The sequence below is a fragment of the Diplotaxodon limnothrissa genome, linkage group LG4, assembly GCF_057381915.1.
Source record: "Diplotaxodon limnothrissa isolate DT_005_m linkage group LG4, D_limnothrissa_male_GT1.1, whole genome shotgun sequence".
Taxonomy (NCBI): domain Eukaryota; kingdom Metazoa; phylum Chordata; class Actinopteri; order Cichliformes; family Cichlidae; genus Diplotaxodon; species Diplotaxodon limnothrissa.
This window is the reverse complement of record NC_140599.1, coordinates 1,331,582-1,347,836: the sequence shown is the minus strand read 5'-3', so window position 1 is coordinate 1,347,836 and position 16,255 is coordinate 1,331,582. Positions and strand designations below refer to the sequence as shown.

The following is a 16,255-nucleotide window of genomic DNA, read 5'->3' as shown; positions in this document are numbered from 1 at the left end:
CCACCTTGTTGACTTGCCGTCCACCTTCTATTGTGTTATTTTGAAGGTGATTGTTGTATACTGCTCAATTATAAAATCAATAAAAATATACTGAAAAATAAATAAATAAATCACACCATCTGAGCCCAAAAAAAAAAAAGAAATGTGTGCGAAAAAGAGCTGAGCTGATATTAAACATGAGGATTTATTCAAAAATACAGAGTCAGGAACAACATCTAGACACACATTACCTCTCAGCAGCAGAAGAACATCCTTTAAAGTTTACAGGAATATCCTTCGACTCGTTGCTCTTTAGAGACACACAGCTGGGTTCAGGTCCAGGAGATTCTGGCCTCTTATTGATCCTAAAAGAAAAACAATAAATGTAACAGCTTCATGAGACAGAAAGGAAAAACTGGAAATATTAAATTAAAGACATGATGAACAATCTCATAAAAATAATGTACTCACTCTTTGTCACATAACAGTCTTTTGTTAAAGTTTACACGGATATCCTTCGACATGTTGCTCTTTAAGGAAACACAGCTGGGTTCAGGTCCAGGTTCTGGATTAGTTTCAGGGTTATGTCCAGCTGAGCCTGGTACGCCCCACAGCTCTGGGCTTTAAAACAACACACACAGAGGTATGAGTGTGAATAATGATGGAGCAGTGATGTGAGTGCTGAGCTGTGACATGGAGAAGAGTCATGGACAGTTAGAGATGGTCATCTCAACTCTGAGCTTTGGTCTGGCTCTCATGTTCCCCACACAGAGTGGCTTTAGAGGGAGGGACTCCCTCCTCTCTGTCCTCACACTGATCCATGCTGCTGAAAACATCCAGATGAACAGAATCAACTTTTTGGGGAGTTACTGCATGATTGAGCATCAAGACACTTTTTAGTATTTTACTAATTTCTGAAGCATTTTACCAACTTTGTTCAAATTGAGATTTTGAGTTTGACTGTTGCTGCAACACCAGGATGTTACTACAGAATACACTTTATATTGTGTTCAATTGGATGTTAGTCCAGTGGTCCTAAACTGACACACCTGCACCTGGATTCATTCTGACCAGATTTTAGCCCAACAGTGTTTCATACTTCATACATCAGACACAAACTCTGCAGCTGTCATTGTGTGCAGTGTGTGTGCAGCAGGACACCGTGTCCTATGAGTGTTATACTACAATAAACAGAGCCTGACCGCGGGCATACAGAGGGCAAAAACCCACTTATGCTCTAAAGATGAAGTTCTGTTTCTCTTCAAATGACCCTCAGAGGTCATTAAACACATCACAGATTACCTCAAGAACAACAGGCTGAAGAACATAAAAACAAACGCAGAGTTTCTGTCTGATGGTTTGAACATGAAACAGGAATTATTGAACAAAAACGGACAGTTTACTAACTCTGCGGAATTTATGATCTAGCATCAGCACATTCACCTACAATACACGAATGAATATCACCAGTTAAACTGAAAAAGGAAAATAACCTGCATACAAATCCGACAGCAGACTATAGCGAACGAGCAGAGAAATGCATTTTATAGATGAAATGTTGGCAGCGACTTCTGAAAAGCAACTCTTAGGCCACCCCTGTCTCACTGTCAGCAGGTAATGAACATCCACAGACTGGAAGACCGTTTCCATCACTAAAAAAAGGATCCATAACTCGAAATTTCGAGTTATTTTCTCGTAATTTCGACTTATTAGCAGTCAAAAGGGTTACTGACGCCCATTCCTACGAGCATCAGTAACTCGTAGGAATTGCAACATGGCGCCTGTGTTCGGCTTGGCCGCTGTTGCTGCTCCGTGTTTTTGCCGACTGCTTCAGTATATTATTTTTTATCTTCTCATCTCATCTGTGATATATCATGAAGGTCTAATTGCTACTCGGATCTACAGTTCACATACATTGTTGAGTATCAAAATATGTATGGAAAAAACTTTTGACAGCTGGCAGAGCTACCACCAGGCTTTCCCTCCGCCGTTTGTCTGCCCTCCTCCCTCTCCCGACTACCGGTACCTGTTCTTAGCTCCAAATAATAACCCAGGAGCAAAAACAAGGTTAAGGAGATCGTCTAGAAGGGGCTGTAGGTCTGGTGTCCAGGCTAAAAGGAAACGCGCCCGACAGAGGGGATTTCTTCCGCTCCATGGTAGAGAACGTCTCCGGTATTTGGTACCGGTTCCCCTCCAGGACGCGGATAAGGCCGATCGGTTACCACCTAGCCGGCTTTTCATCACGGGCGAACAGAACGATTACCTGGATCGGCGTCTTGTCTGGAGATGCGGGATGTTTTCACTTTGGCCTATCATTCTACAAGACCACAGTTCCACAGCTAGAGGTACCGGGAGACTACGTCCTCTTTCCAGGTGTCTGCTGTCAATTCCCCGTCAATCAGCTGTTGATGACGTCAGCCTGTCACCTCCGCTTCAGATCGCTCTCCTGAACGCTCGTTCCATAGCCAACAAATCATTTGTACTGAATGACTTTTTTAGCAGTAATAGTCTGGACTTCATGTTTCTCACAGAATCTTGGCAGCGGGAGAATGAATTCATCCACCTTAATGAGCTCTGCCCGGTCGGCTGTCGCTTCATTGGGACTCCGCGTTTGGACCGTCGTGGTGGTGGTCTGGTCGCTGTTCACCGAAACAATTTCACTTGCAGGACTATGGACTCTGAGTTTTTCCCTTCCTTTGAGTCACAACTTCTTAAGGTTGGTTCTTCAGATATATTTTATTGTGTTTTAATTTACCGCCCTCCCGGCCTCGCTGGTGTTTTCATTAAAGATTTTACGGACTTTTTATCTTCCATTATTAAACTGGAGAAAGTCTTAATGATTGGGGATTTCAACCTCCACGTGGATGATCTTAGCTGTAGCATGGCCTCTGACTTTTTATCCATTACAGACTCTTTTAGTTTCATTCAGCATGTCTCTGGACCCACCGATGTTAAAGGCCACACCTTGGACCTTGTGTTTTCTCTTGGCTTAGACATAACTAATGTCTGTGTTAAAGACGTACAAGTGAGTGACCATTCCTGTGTTACTTTTAGTCTTCCCTCTGTACGCACCACCTTCTAATCTCATGTTCCATAAGCGGTTCATAAATCAGGATGTTGCTTTGAAGTTTTCTAATTTGTTGGACCCTCATGCGATCAATGACTGTACTGATGCTGATGTTGCTACACAGTGTTTTAATAATCCCTGCTTGGAGATTTTAAATTCAGTGTCACCTATGAAATCTGTGATTGCTGCCTCAAATAGAGCTTATCCATGGATAAATGATGACATAAGGAAGGTCAAAAGAATCTGTAGGAAAGTAGAACGCCTTTGGAAATCAACTAAACTCAAAGTTCACAGGCTCCACCTTAGGGAACTTTGGGTTTCCCTACATGAAACCATAAAAACAGCCAGATCAGGATATTTTTCTCAGTTAATATCATCAAGCAAGAGAAATTCCAAGGTACTGTTTGACTCCATAAACTCTATTGTTTCCCCCGTGGTCCACCCAGTACCAGTGACCTCCATATCTGAGAGTGATGAGTTTCTGAATTTCTTTCTGGATAAAGTTAATAATGTCTGTATGAGCATTGGCTCTTCAATACCATCTGTTTGTGTCTCTGGGCCACCTCCCCCTCATTTACTGTCAGTGTTTAACCCAATGACCATACATGACCTTTCACTCCTGCTGGATAAAATGAAAATTACCACTTGTGCAAATGACATTCTACCTGCTGAGCTGTTTAAAAATGCTCTCTCTGCCATTGGCCGCTCTATTGTAGAGATATGCAATGCCTCTCTTTTAACAGGTGTGGTCCCTACGTTCTGTAAGCATGCTGTGGTTGAGCAGATATTAAAAAAGAGCAGTTTGGATCCAACTCAGCTTAAGAATTATAGGCCTATCTCTAAGCTTCCATTATTATCAAAATTCTGGAAAAAGTAGTTGCAGATCAGCTTACCACTTTTTTAGAAAAACATGAAATTTATGACAAATTTCAGTCAGGTTTCCGTAAAAGTCACTCAACAGAAACCGCATTACTTAAAGTCTCTAGTGACATTATGATGTCAGCTGACTCCGGAGCATCCTCAGTCATGGTTTTGTTGGTCTGCCTTTGACACCATTGACCATCCTGATTAACAGGCTCCGGGACATAGTCTGTGTGTCTGGTCTGGCTTTGAAGTAGTTTCAGTCACACCTCTCCAACATATCTTTTAGTGTTTTTGCGAATCGGTTTATGTCACATTCTAAAGATCTGACATGTGGGGTACCGCAGGTTCTGGGTCCTATTCTATTTCTTTTGTGCATGTTACCTCTAGGACTTATAATTAGGCAGTACCCTGAGGTGTCTTATCACTTCTATGCTGATGATATTCAGCTCTATTGCTCTTTTAAGCCGATGGAAGTCCATAAACTGTCCTCTTTAATTAAATGTTTAGCTTCCATTGAACAGAGGCTTGGTGACAACTACTTACAGTTGAACTCTGAGAAGTCAGAAACATTAATTATTGCCCCCGACAACCAGATATCTCTAATCAAACAGCATCTTGGTTCTCTTGGCTCATCTGTTCAGCTGAGCCTCAGGTACCTCGGTGTGATCTTTGGTTCTGCCATGTCCCTACAACAACACGCTCACAGTTAATTAGGAGCTGCCTTTTTCAGCTAAGAAACATCTCCAAACTGCGAACTTTGCTGTCTAAATCTGAGTTAGAAATGGTTATTCATGCTTTAATTTCTTCTCGCTTAGATTATTGTAACAGCCTTTTTCTGTGTTTGAGCAAAAGGAATCTTGAGCCTCTTCAGTTAGTCCAGAATGCTGCTGCAAGGCTTTTAACTAAGACACCAAAAAGAGAGCACGTTACACCAGTGTTACGCTCATTACACTGGCTTCCAGTACACTTCAGAATTCATTTTAAAATCTTGGTACTGACTTTTAAAGCTTTGACTTGTGATGCCCCTGCTTACATTTCTGATCTTTTAGAGCCCCACGCTCCCTCTCGCAGCCTGAGATCTTCTCATCAAAGGCTGTTGGTAGTCCCACGAACTCGTTTTAAGACCAGAGGAGACAGATGTTTAGAGCGGTGGCCCCCAGGCTGTGGAGTGCTCTCCCTCCATCTTTACTTTGACTTGACTGTATTTATTCTTTTAAAAAGCAGCTTAAGACTCATTTATTTAGATTAGCTTTTAATTAGATTTGTGCTGTGTGTTTGATTATTTTATGTATTTCTGTTTTATATTACTGTGAAGCACTTTGTGGTTTTATCCTGTGAAAAGTGCTGTATAAATAAATGGATTTGATTTGATTATTAACTTGGAATTTTGAGAAAACTAACTGTTAATCAGTAATTTACGTGAATGACGTAATTTCCTTGTTACCCGGAAGCTGAAGCCCTCAGCTACAAATGCTACAGCTAAGATACCAGAATTACAGCCAGTCATAAATGCACAAATTGCAGATAATTTTCCGTGTGGCTTCAGAGATGATGAAATCCTTCTGTTATTAGCTGAATCACATGGCGTTAATATCAGCAAACGTACTCTCGAAAGTGCAGATTTGTTGCGATCCGGTTTTGAGTGCGCATTCTACGTAGATTACTGATTGGCAGAACTAACTCGAAATTTCGAGCTACTTTTCTCAAAATTTCGAGTTACAAGTCGAAATTTCGAGAATGGATCCTTTTTTGTGGCGGAAACGAGCTTCCATAACAGACTGATGGAGGCAGGAGAAGCTGCCTACAGTCATCAGTCAGTGGATCCACAGTAACATCGACTCTGAGCTGCTGATCATCAACTAACTGTTTCTGTCTCATTCCCAGACTCTGATCTCACATAAAACGAAGCAGATTTATGCTGAAACTAAGCTGCACACAGCTGATGTTAGCCAGGAAAATAGTACCGACTGCTAACATTACCTTAACATGGAGACGATCAACTGCGCCACAACATTCACGAAAGCCAAAGTAAAAGCAACGGAAGGAGACGATCAGAGAGGCGTTTGAGGGACGTTCAGAGTCAGGAACCTCAGAAACGGATCAGGCTGGAGTTTAATTCTGTTTTCATCTTTAGAAACATCTGGAAATAGTTATAAAAAATGCTGCGTAATAAAGAAAAATAGTGTAGATTAGTTTGAGTTGTGTTTAGCTGAGCTGTGTCTTTAATCAAATCTAAACTGAAGAGTTCATTTTGTGGAGGAGCAGCAAGACTTTCAGTGTTACTCTCAGAGAAAGCCTCCCAAATGTCTGTTGTCTTAATAGTGGAATTATCTGGAAAATGAACCAATTCTTATAAGCTGCTTTTCTATATGAGCAGTCAAAGCATTTTATACAGCGTGCTTCATTCACACAAGCACTTCTTTTTCTAACAATGCCACTATGATGGATGCATCGGAGAGCAAGTCGGGGTTCCATATCTTGCCCAAGGATACCGTGGCTGACTGGAGCAGCCAGGGATCAAACCTCCAACCTTCCAGTTAGTAATTCTACCTGCTGAGCTACAGTCTGTACTTCCTGAACAACACACCCTCCGTTTGTTTCTCCTCCTTTTTTGACCACAAAAATAATTCTAAAACTTTTCGTTATAAATACAAAAATGTTCTGTTCAAATGGCTTTTAATGAGCCTTATAAATGAAACAGTTTAAAAACATCGAACTACTAAATCAAGGGTAGCCTGAATTTACAGTCACACTGAACACAGCAAGTGTCCCTGCTCTCAGATACAAAATCTGCCTTTAAAAGTTAAGAGTAATGAAATCAGCAGTTCTGATTCTAGAATTTGTACTCTCACACACCACTTGTGCATTTTTGTTGTTTTGATTTACATACGTTGATATTGTGCTGTAAACAAATGATGAGAACATTTTCTAAAACCTTTGAGTGTCCATCGGGATCCTGTAGAAACAGCTTCCAGCTCAAACATCAATATTCTGAATTCTGTTTAGAAAGAAAAAGATTTCTAGAAAATTCTCTAAAGAATTCATCATCGGTTTTGTTTTCTACTATTTTTTTGAAATGTCCCTCTAGCACAGATTTCTTTAGTCACATGTCTTTCTGTGTCTTCCATACAAACATTAAACATGCAAACACTCAACACAGCAACACTGAAAGCATTTGAGTGTAACTTTCATTCAAATTAAACTTTATACACAATTACAATAATGGAAAAAATGACTAAATATTAAAACACTACAACCACTGAAGAAATAAATAAAACCAATCACAATCAACAACAGAGTACGATAATAGAACAATAGAAGAGACATATCATACAATTCATATACGTTCATGTGATCTCTACATTCAAAAAACCCAGTAACCTTCAATCCTTCATTTAAATTACATTTCAATTCCAGCTGGCAGCTGTTGGAGTCAAACTGTTAAATGTTGTCATTGTTACTTAAATTTGTAAGTCTTAGTTCAAGCAGCAGGATCAAAGACATTCCTTTGTTTCCTCCGCAACCAGTCTGCTGGTGGGGGACATCCCCAATGTGAATCATAGTTCACATTTTATTATGGGGACATCCTATCTGAAGGTTCTGTTTTCTTGGTTAATAAGCTTCCTGCTTTTATTACCCTTTTGGTGAGCAGGATGTCACACAAACGCACCTCCAAACACAAATACACACACACATTCAAGCACATGCATATACACACACATACATAAGGAGGTCTGGTTTCTTCGCCAGTTTTCAAGGAGGGTTAAGGATGGTTTCTCCACTGAAAGGAGGTTTTTCCTCCGCCGCTGAGGGCATTGAGCGTTTGGTTTCTCCACCAATATGTAAGGAGGCCAGAGCTCTCACTGGTGCCTATTTTGTGTGTGAACGAGATGAAATACATTGCAAAGTATTCAGTGGGCAGCACGTAGTATGTAGATCATTGAAGGAAGAAAGTGAGTTTGTGCACAAAGCAGATGAAACAGTGAGTGTGAATGTGTCTGACGTCACTGTGTGTGTGAGCCACAGAGAGGAGTGAAAGACAAAGTCAAACATCCAAACTCAGCCTGCAGTTCTGTTCTGTGATTCTACATTTGACTATCCGTTGAGTTTGGTGTGCACTTCTGCTTTGTTCAGATGCATTTAGATACATCACCTCCACTCTCCTGTCTTTCCTTCTCTACCATTGCCTCCTAACTGGGGATGGGTACCGGTATCCGGTGCCATTATGGCACCAGTTCTGACATAAACGGTAGTAACCAGACCAAAAAGCAGCGCACATTTCAGTGCTTTTTTTCCTGAGATGTCATACACTTTGGATTCTAGCCAATCATTTTACGTTTCCGAGGATAGTAGGCGGGTCCAGGTACGTACGTTCTTTTAGAGCAGAGCTACAGATTAAAAATGTCCAAGGTGAAGCGGTCAAAAGTCTGGCTGTACTTCACAGCAAAAGATGCAAACTCAGCAGCAACAAGTGCTTCAAGCTGATACTGTGATACTGTCAAAGGAGGTAACACCTCAAATCTGATGAATCAGGGTGGCTGTAGCTCAGGAGGTAGAGCTGGTCACCTACTGATCGGACGGTTGATGGTTCGATCCCAGGCTCCTCCAGTCTGCGTGTCAAATATCCTTGGGCAAGATACTAATCCCAACTTGCTCATTCTGATATTTTCCTTTAAAATTTGATGGTATAATTCATCTGAGTTTACACTTTATCTGCATAAATACAGAAAAACAGACCCAAACACCAGAAACCATCAGTTTCACCATGTAGAATATATTGTTATTTCCTTGCTTTTAATTCAGAGAAAATCAGTTTTTCTCTGCTCTCTTTGCCACAGCCCATCCCAGCAGCAGCTGAAGCAGCTGACTGTCACAACACTGAATAACACTTTAGGAGGAATTTCAGAGGTCAGTAAAGCTCCAGTTTCAACATCAGTTAATTAATCATAGTTCATCACAAATGTTAACCTGGCTGGCACACATGTTATTGTTAGCCATTTAAATATTAGCAGTTAGCTGAGGCCACAAGAAGAAGAGGCCCTAGAAGAACAATGGATGATAAGATGAGATTTTCAAGACTAGGCAGAGACGTGTTTTCCTTTACTGTCTCTTACAGAGGAGGGAGCAGATACCAGACGAGGTCACGGAGGTACGGGGAGGATTCGCAGCAGACAGCAAGATTGCCACGTCCATGCGAGAGAGCCATGGCTACGATAATCTCTGTTTTTGTCTCACTATATAATGTTGTACAGCCCATGTGAGGGTTATCCTCTCTGTGGACCAGATGCTTGATTTCACACAGAGGTCCACCAACTGAATTTGATCAGTTATGGAACGATTTACCTCGACAGGCTCCTTCACTCGCTGCTTTTAAACCTCCTTTAAAACATACTTTTACTCCCTGACCTTTGACCCAGTGTGACATGTTGACTCACTACCTCAGACAGCTTAAAAATAGTCTTTTTGTTTTTTGGTGCTGCCTAAAAGAACCGTAAAATATCTGCCCTATATACAGTTATGTTCATATATTTTTGTACTACATCAGGAAACTCAAAAACATAGTTTGTAATATTTTAATCCTTATTTTTAAAACTGTTTTTGTCATTTTTCTTCTCCATTGCATCAAAAATCATTATTTACACTGAATAAATGAGTCAGCAGCTCTCTTACATTGTTGCTGCAGGTTCATTACTGAAGTCTGGAGGTTTTCCTTTGGACCAGTCACTCCTCACAGACACACAGCTGGATGCTGCAGATCCTGCTCCATCCTCTTCCTCCATCTTCTTGATGTCAGGGTGGAGTTAGTCTGAGAGGCAAACACACACACTCAGAGGTGCTGTTGTACTGGAAGCATCACACTGACGGGTTTCTAAAGTTCTCATTGATCATTTCATGGAGTTTCTGTGGTAAACACTGTCCTGTGACGTATGTGTTATGGTGAGGGTCATGAGGGCTAACCAGCCCCACTCCTTACTCCTCATGTTTCAGCCTGAAGCACAATAACAGCCTAAACCTAACCAGGAGGCTGTAACCTCAAAGGGACTTCATGGTTAGAAATAAAGGTTCAATGAAATGAAGCAGATCATAAAAACATGAGTTCCAACTTTAAAAGAAGCATCCACACGATGACGGCACAGCAGAGGAGCACTTTCTCTAACACACTGATTCAGTTCCACTGACACAAGGACACACATAGGAAGACACACACACACAAGCCTTTATAAGAAACAACACAATCATCTGCGCTTGACTTGTCAATCCAAGTCCTTAGCCCATGAGCCCGCGGTATCACACCACAGATATTCCCTTACTTTGAAAAAATAAAGCCAGTTTTCAGAACAGACCAGGGCCCTGTTTCAAGAAGCCGGTTTAGTGCAAACTCTGAGTAAGTATACCCTGAGTTAACGAAAACTCTGGGTTTTCGGTTTCACAAAGCGAGTTTAGATTAATTCTGAGTGAGTTACTATGACGACACACTCCGTGAAGCTAACCTGCCCCCTAGCAGGTTTACTTCAACTAACCCTGACCTTCTCCGCCTCTTTGTCAGAAACCTGACTGTAGGAAGTGTCAGACATGGCGTGCCCCTTCCTTGAAGAGCCAGTAGATGTTGAAGCCCAAATTCTCCGCAGAGCTCTCCGCCGGGAGAGAGTGATTAGAGCGCGTTTGGACATTTTATCATTTCCTGATGATTTCCTGTGTGAACGTTACCGTTTTTCAGCACAATCTATAATTTATTTGGATAACATCCTCAGGCCTAATATTGCTCATGTGACACATCGCGGACATCCTCTCAGTTCTGTACATATTATTTGTATTGCACTTCGGTTTTTTGCAAACGGGAGCTTTCTGTATAATATTGGTGACGCTGAGCACGTTTCCAAGGCTACCGTCTGTCGGGCAGTCAGGAATGTTACAGTTGCACTGAAACGTCTCCTGTACTCGTTTGTGGTGTTCCCCGGTCATAGACCCACAAGATTTATCAAAGAGGGATGCCACAAAATTGCAGGTAGCAGGATGAACAAAACTTAATTCATGATGTGGTGATATTTGAACTACTACTTAAATTTTACATTTATTCTCACGGTTCCCAGGCGTGATTGGCTGTATAGATGGCACTCACATTCCAATCATTGCTCCTTCAGTAAATGAAGGAGACTATGTGAACAGGAAGTCTTTCCACAGCATTAATGTGCAGGTACATAGCTCCCTGTAGCATTTCAAACTAACAAATCATTTCATTATAGTAATGGATGCTAATTTGTGTTCTCTGCACTGTGAAGATCATATGTGATGCTGCCAACATTATCACAAATGTGGAAGCCAAGTGGCCAGGCTCTGTGAGTGGTGGTGGTGGACGACCTCCACCTGTTTTTCGGGCCTCCGCTTTTTTTCTGTTGGCTATAACGGGTCACATTTGAGCATACAGAGTAAGCAAATATGTACTTGTAATGTGCTCAGATCATTTCAATAAGTGCTTACAGAGGGGAAATTAATGTAGCCTCTAACTGCAATTGATTTACATCGGACAAACAGACCAAGCACTATGGCTCATAATACAATTACACCTTACCTGTTTGGACTATATTTTTATATTTCATTTTTACTTGCTGCCAGGAACGTTTGGGGCCTGTTGGGTTGCACCTGCGCTCACATCACATCACAAAATAAAATGTATGAAATAAAAAATAAAATAAAATATAATAAAATAACGTGTTGAATGGGTGGAAATCCCTCGATCAATGTTTAAATTAACACTCATGCATTGACTCTGTCGGCTATGTTTTGCCATGCATGCTCCCTTTCTTTTGCAGCTGAGGCTGTGTTACTTTTTTTCCGCAAAATTTGCATGTTATCGGCATATGCTGCCATCAGAATTTCGGCCTCAAGCGCTGTAAAATACATTGACCGCGCCTTCTTTCCCTCCGTCTCCATGGTGACTCGCTTACTCTGTGCTCCACTAATCAGGGCTTTATGTATCCTCGTGCGCGCGCTTAACTTGGGGTTAAAGCAACTCCGCGTTGACTGAACTACTTGTTATCAGCCTTTCTGAAACCGAATATTCCGAGTTGGACAGTTCGGGGTTACTCAACCCTGAGTATCGTTTTTCACTCTGAGTTTTCTAAACCGGCTTCCTGAAATAGGGCCCCGGGGCCCGTTCTTCGTACCTCGCTAAGTAAGTTAGCTGGATTTGATTGTTGACGATTTCGCGTGATCTTGGGTCGTTCGGTTCCCCGAAGCTCATCCGGGACTTGCTGCCATAGCAACAGAGCCGTAAGCAGGTCCCGAGCAGGTTTACTTTATGTAAACAGGATTAGATCGCGGCCACTCAGGTATGTCCGCTTCATGTATACGAAAGCAACAGCGATATTTTACCACTGTTTCACCATAAATAAATAACATCAATGTAACTAAAGACAATGCAGCACCTGATCCTGTTATTGATTTCACACAGATACATACAGGTCATTCCCTAAAAAAGGGAAATGTACTATTAACATTCTATTACATGTATGTGATTATTACAGATGTAATTCATATTTCAGAGTAGTAATAGTAAATTACTTCGTGTAATCAAGATGAGAGACCACGGCTATAAAAGCGAAGGTGGATTTGGGAAGTCTGTCGCAGTCATATCCTGTCCGTTTACGCGACCAACCCATTGTGGAAGGTGCAAGATTGATAAGGAGAGTCCTCAGAATCCAGCGTATATTGCGGGATAGACAGGATCCTTTAGCTCAGCGCGACAGTGTGCTCATAGAGAGATATCCATTTTCCCGTGAGGGTATTATTTACTTAACCAACTTGTTGACGAGGGGGTGCAGGACCACCACCTGTCTTTTTTTGCTCTGCCCTTTTCTTGGTTGCTGTTATAAACAAACAAACAGATTATTCCAGGGTCTCTTTCCAAGAGACTAAAAGTATAAGTGATAAATATTACCATTCTATAGAATATTCTTATATTTCACTTTTACTTGTTCCCATGTTCTAGTGGGTCCTGTTGTGGCTCTAATGTGAAAGAGGATATAATATAACATATTATAATATAATATAATGTAATATAATATTGGATAATATAGTGTGATATGATAAATCTACCCTACCGCCTACTGGTGTTGGCCAGAGGGGCCGATGGCGCGATATGGCAGCCTGGCTTCTGTCAGTCTGCCCCAGGGCAGCTGTGGCTACAACCGTAGCTGCCTCCACCAGTGTGTGAATGTGAGAGTGAATGAATAGTGGCATTGTAAAGCACTTTGGGTGCCTTGAAAAGCGCTATATAAATCAAATCCATTATTATTATTATTATTATTATTATTATTATTATTATTAAATTACTTGCGAGTTTAATTTGTCAGCAACTTCCTGCCAGCCCTCTCTCCTTGCTTTTGCAGCCTTTGCAGTGTTCCCTTGCGTTTTAATTAAACTCTGAAACTCCTGAAATCCCTCACTCAAGAGTTCTTGCTCTGCTGCCGAAAAATACCGAGCGCTCTCCTTCGACATTTTCGCCGACCAATCAAAGGGTTGCCGATCAATGTTTCTACTATCGATGCGTAGCCCCTTTTACGACACCCAGTGATCTCACATGACTTCATCCAGCTGTACTAATCGTCAACAACAGGTGTGTTCGGAGAACCGGGATAGCGAGCTCACGGTTAGCGCGATGATTTGGTCTTGGATGTAGTAAGCGAGGTAGGAAGAACAGACCTGATGTTTATGCTACAGCCTGTTTACCGATATAATCAATATCAGATATCAGAGCAACAGAAACCTCGGTGATCAGGACGCTGGGACTGAGAACAGGAAGTGGCTCAAACGTCACAGTTTCATAACGTCACCCTGAACTCCACTCACAGAGTTTCTGTCGCCATTGTTGTTTTTAAAGTCCCGTGATAAAGGCGGGTCTTTCTGTGAATCCGCACGCTCATTGGCTAATAACTTGCGATTGACACACCGTTATCCAATGAGCGTGCGGGAACTTCCGACATAAAGTTGTTTCCTTTGAAAAACCAAAGTCTGATTATTTTTGCCTCCACTGACGGAGCCTGTTGCTCCCGCCACAGAGACACAGTAATGTCAGAGCGGTGTTAACACTCACCTGCCTCAGCACAGCTCTCACTCTCCTCCTGCTCTCTCACACTAAACGGAGGCTCAGCTAAACTCACTTCCTCTCTACTTACAGGAAACCAGCGCTCAGAGGAGCCGACCGGCCTCACATTTCACCCACAGACACGAACAGCGTGGAATTATTTTATGTCATAAGAAGAAACATATTCATGTTAACACTGACCGGCCTCAGCTCCACCTTCCTCCTCCTGCTACTCTGAAGGCTTTCACTTTCACTGCTCCGCCCTAAACACAGAGGATGCTGGGACTTGTAGTTTTTTCCTTCCGGTGTGGTCTTCCTCTTTGTTTGTTTGTTTGTGTTCAAGTCATTTCGATCATGTAAACATCAACAGAACACGTGAAGCCACACAGAGTTTGTATGTCGAGGTGGGTAGGAGGGTTTGAGGGTTAGTCACTATGGTCCAGCAGTCCATTCTGAAATTTCTCAGAGTAACAGTGTGACTAAGGAAACAATGCTGCTCAGTTAGAAATGGTTTGTTAGAAATATTATTGTGAATCCAGTTTCTAATAGTTATTGTAGGAGCCATATGAGTTGTTCCTTTTTTGACTAAGTGGGTTGGTTTAAATGGACTCACTGTATTGGTGCACGGGTGTGGGGTGTGTCTCATGGGTGTGGTAGATGATAAATGTGGTTGCACTCACCTAGTGATGGCCAAATGAAGCTTTCCGAAGCACTGAAGCTTGTATTGAAAAACGGTTCATTACTCGAAGCTTTTCAACACAGTCCTCTCCGGTGACATCTGGTGGTGAAAATTTTGAAGAGCAGCTTGAATCTGCAAAATAAAACGGACTGCTCAATTATCACTGCTCACTCAAGAGTGGAGTTCTCTCTGATATTGGGCCACCGTTCCGTTGCTTTGAACATGTAATTGGTTTTGTTGTCTCGATTGGGGGGCTGAAAAAAATGTAATGCGTATCTGCGTAATACATTTTGATCAATAAACTTTCCCTATTTAAACATGCACTATGGTGGCCTTTCTTTGCTCATAACTCCTTGATGTTGGTAAATACAATAAGTGAGCAATATATATAATATACATATGATAATGCACAGCACATTATGCAGTATGCCCCTGCTGTGGAGTCCTGCCTCCATCTACTTGTCGTTTAATCACTGGACAGCTGGACAGGTTCATACAAAATATTAGATGAGGCCAATTGTCCTATACATATTTTTGACCTAGGGGTGGGATTGATTGTGAACTGGAAAGGGAAAATGCTTAGGAAGCTGAGTACGGCTGCATCGTCACTGATTTGTAGAATCATTTTGATTCGATACAGGATCCGATTCAATTTGATTGGAATCTGGAAAGTTTTGCCTCAGTCAGAAATATTACAAGTCTGATCATTTAACAGTATATATCCATAATTTCGTATCTATTAAAAGAAAGCTGACACATGTGAGACTTAATTAGAGATGTAAACAGAGAGTTATGAAACCTGCAGCTGCAGAAGCCAGCGAAGAAAAAAGAGGCAAACACAGCGCGGACCCGACGACACATCAAAATCTGACTCTGACGCGTCGGGTCCGCGCTCTGTGTTCACGTTTGTATGCAGAATCCGTAAACCTGCTCCCAGTTACTGTTTTAGCTGTATGGTGTTTGACGACATGTTGTGAGGTTTAACCTGAGATGCTGGCGTTTCAGGCATAATAACCTTAATTTACAAATCGACACGGGATTTTAATGAATCAATATCACTTTATTCAATTTAGCATGGATTGTAATCAGAAAAGCGATAATCAAAACCCACCCCTAATCAAGAACTTGCAAAGTAAAAACATGATCAATGTCAGGTAGCCCTTTTGTAATTTACATTTAAAAAGAGGATTAGTGTTACTGTGCGCTGGCTGAGTCTGTTTCTTTTCTTAGAAATAGTTTCTCCTGCCCTGGAGAAAATCCACTTGCATGGAACAGAAGAGGCTGTGGAGTGCAGGAACTACACTGTAAGTTGGTAGATATGCAGGTATTCCTGGGTCCTGCAGACTATCACCTAAAAACAATAAACAAAATGATTTTCTAAACTGTAGCAATGTAATGTACGTATAGTGTCAAATACATTGTTGTAGTCTTCATTAGCTTTAATTCACATGGAAGTGTTCCTGAAGTCATATGCTGTAATGATATTTACATTATGAAAACATGATTTTGGACATTTCAAGTTTTTCACTTCGGCAGATAAAATGAATTGAGCAAAATCAACTCAAAATATTCCCACACGCCA

At 41.5% G+C, this 16,255-nt stretch overlaps 1 protein-coding gene across 1 annotated transcript; it reads right to left on the bottom strand.

Annotated features, from left to right (window-relative positions):
• Positions 1–226: 226 nt before the first annotated feature.
• On the bottom strand, positions 227–14,732 carry LOC146632976 (uncharacterized). Its single transcript, XM_085352888.1, has 4 exons — positions 14,675–14,732; positions 9,581–9,716; positions 451–600; positions 227–344 (listed from the first exon to the last, which is right to left on the bottom strand). Exons 2-4 carry the CDS (start codon positions 9,688–9,690, stop codon positions 227–229), a joined length of 378 nt encoding a protein of 125 aa, XP_085209014.1. The 5' UTR covers positions 9,691–9,716; positions 14,675–14,732.
• Positions 14,733–16,255: the final 1,523 nt, after the last annotated feature.

Excerpts from the sequence above, each read along its gene's own strand:
- LOC146632976 (XM_085352888.1), bottom strand. The coding sequence starts at position 9,690 with ATGGAGGAAGAGGATGGAGCAGGATCTGCAGCATCCAGCTGTGTGTCT. Across the intron at positions 601-9,580 it reads AATGAACCTGCAGCAACAAT|CCCAGAGCTGTGGGGCGTAC; the intron begins GTAAGAGAGCTG and ends GTTGTTTTAAAG. Across the intron at positions 345-450 it reads AGACTGTTATGTGACAAAGA|GATCAATAAGAGGCCAGAAT; the intron begins GTGAGTACATTA and ends TTTTTCTTTTAG.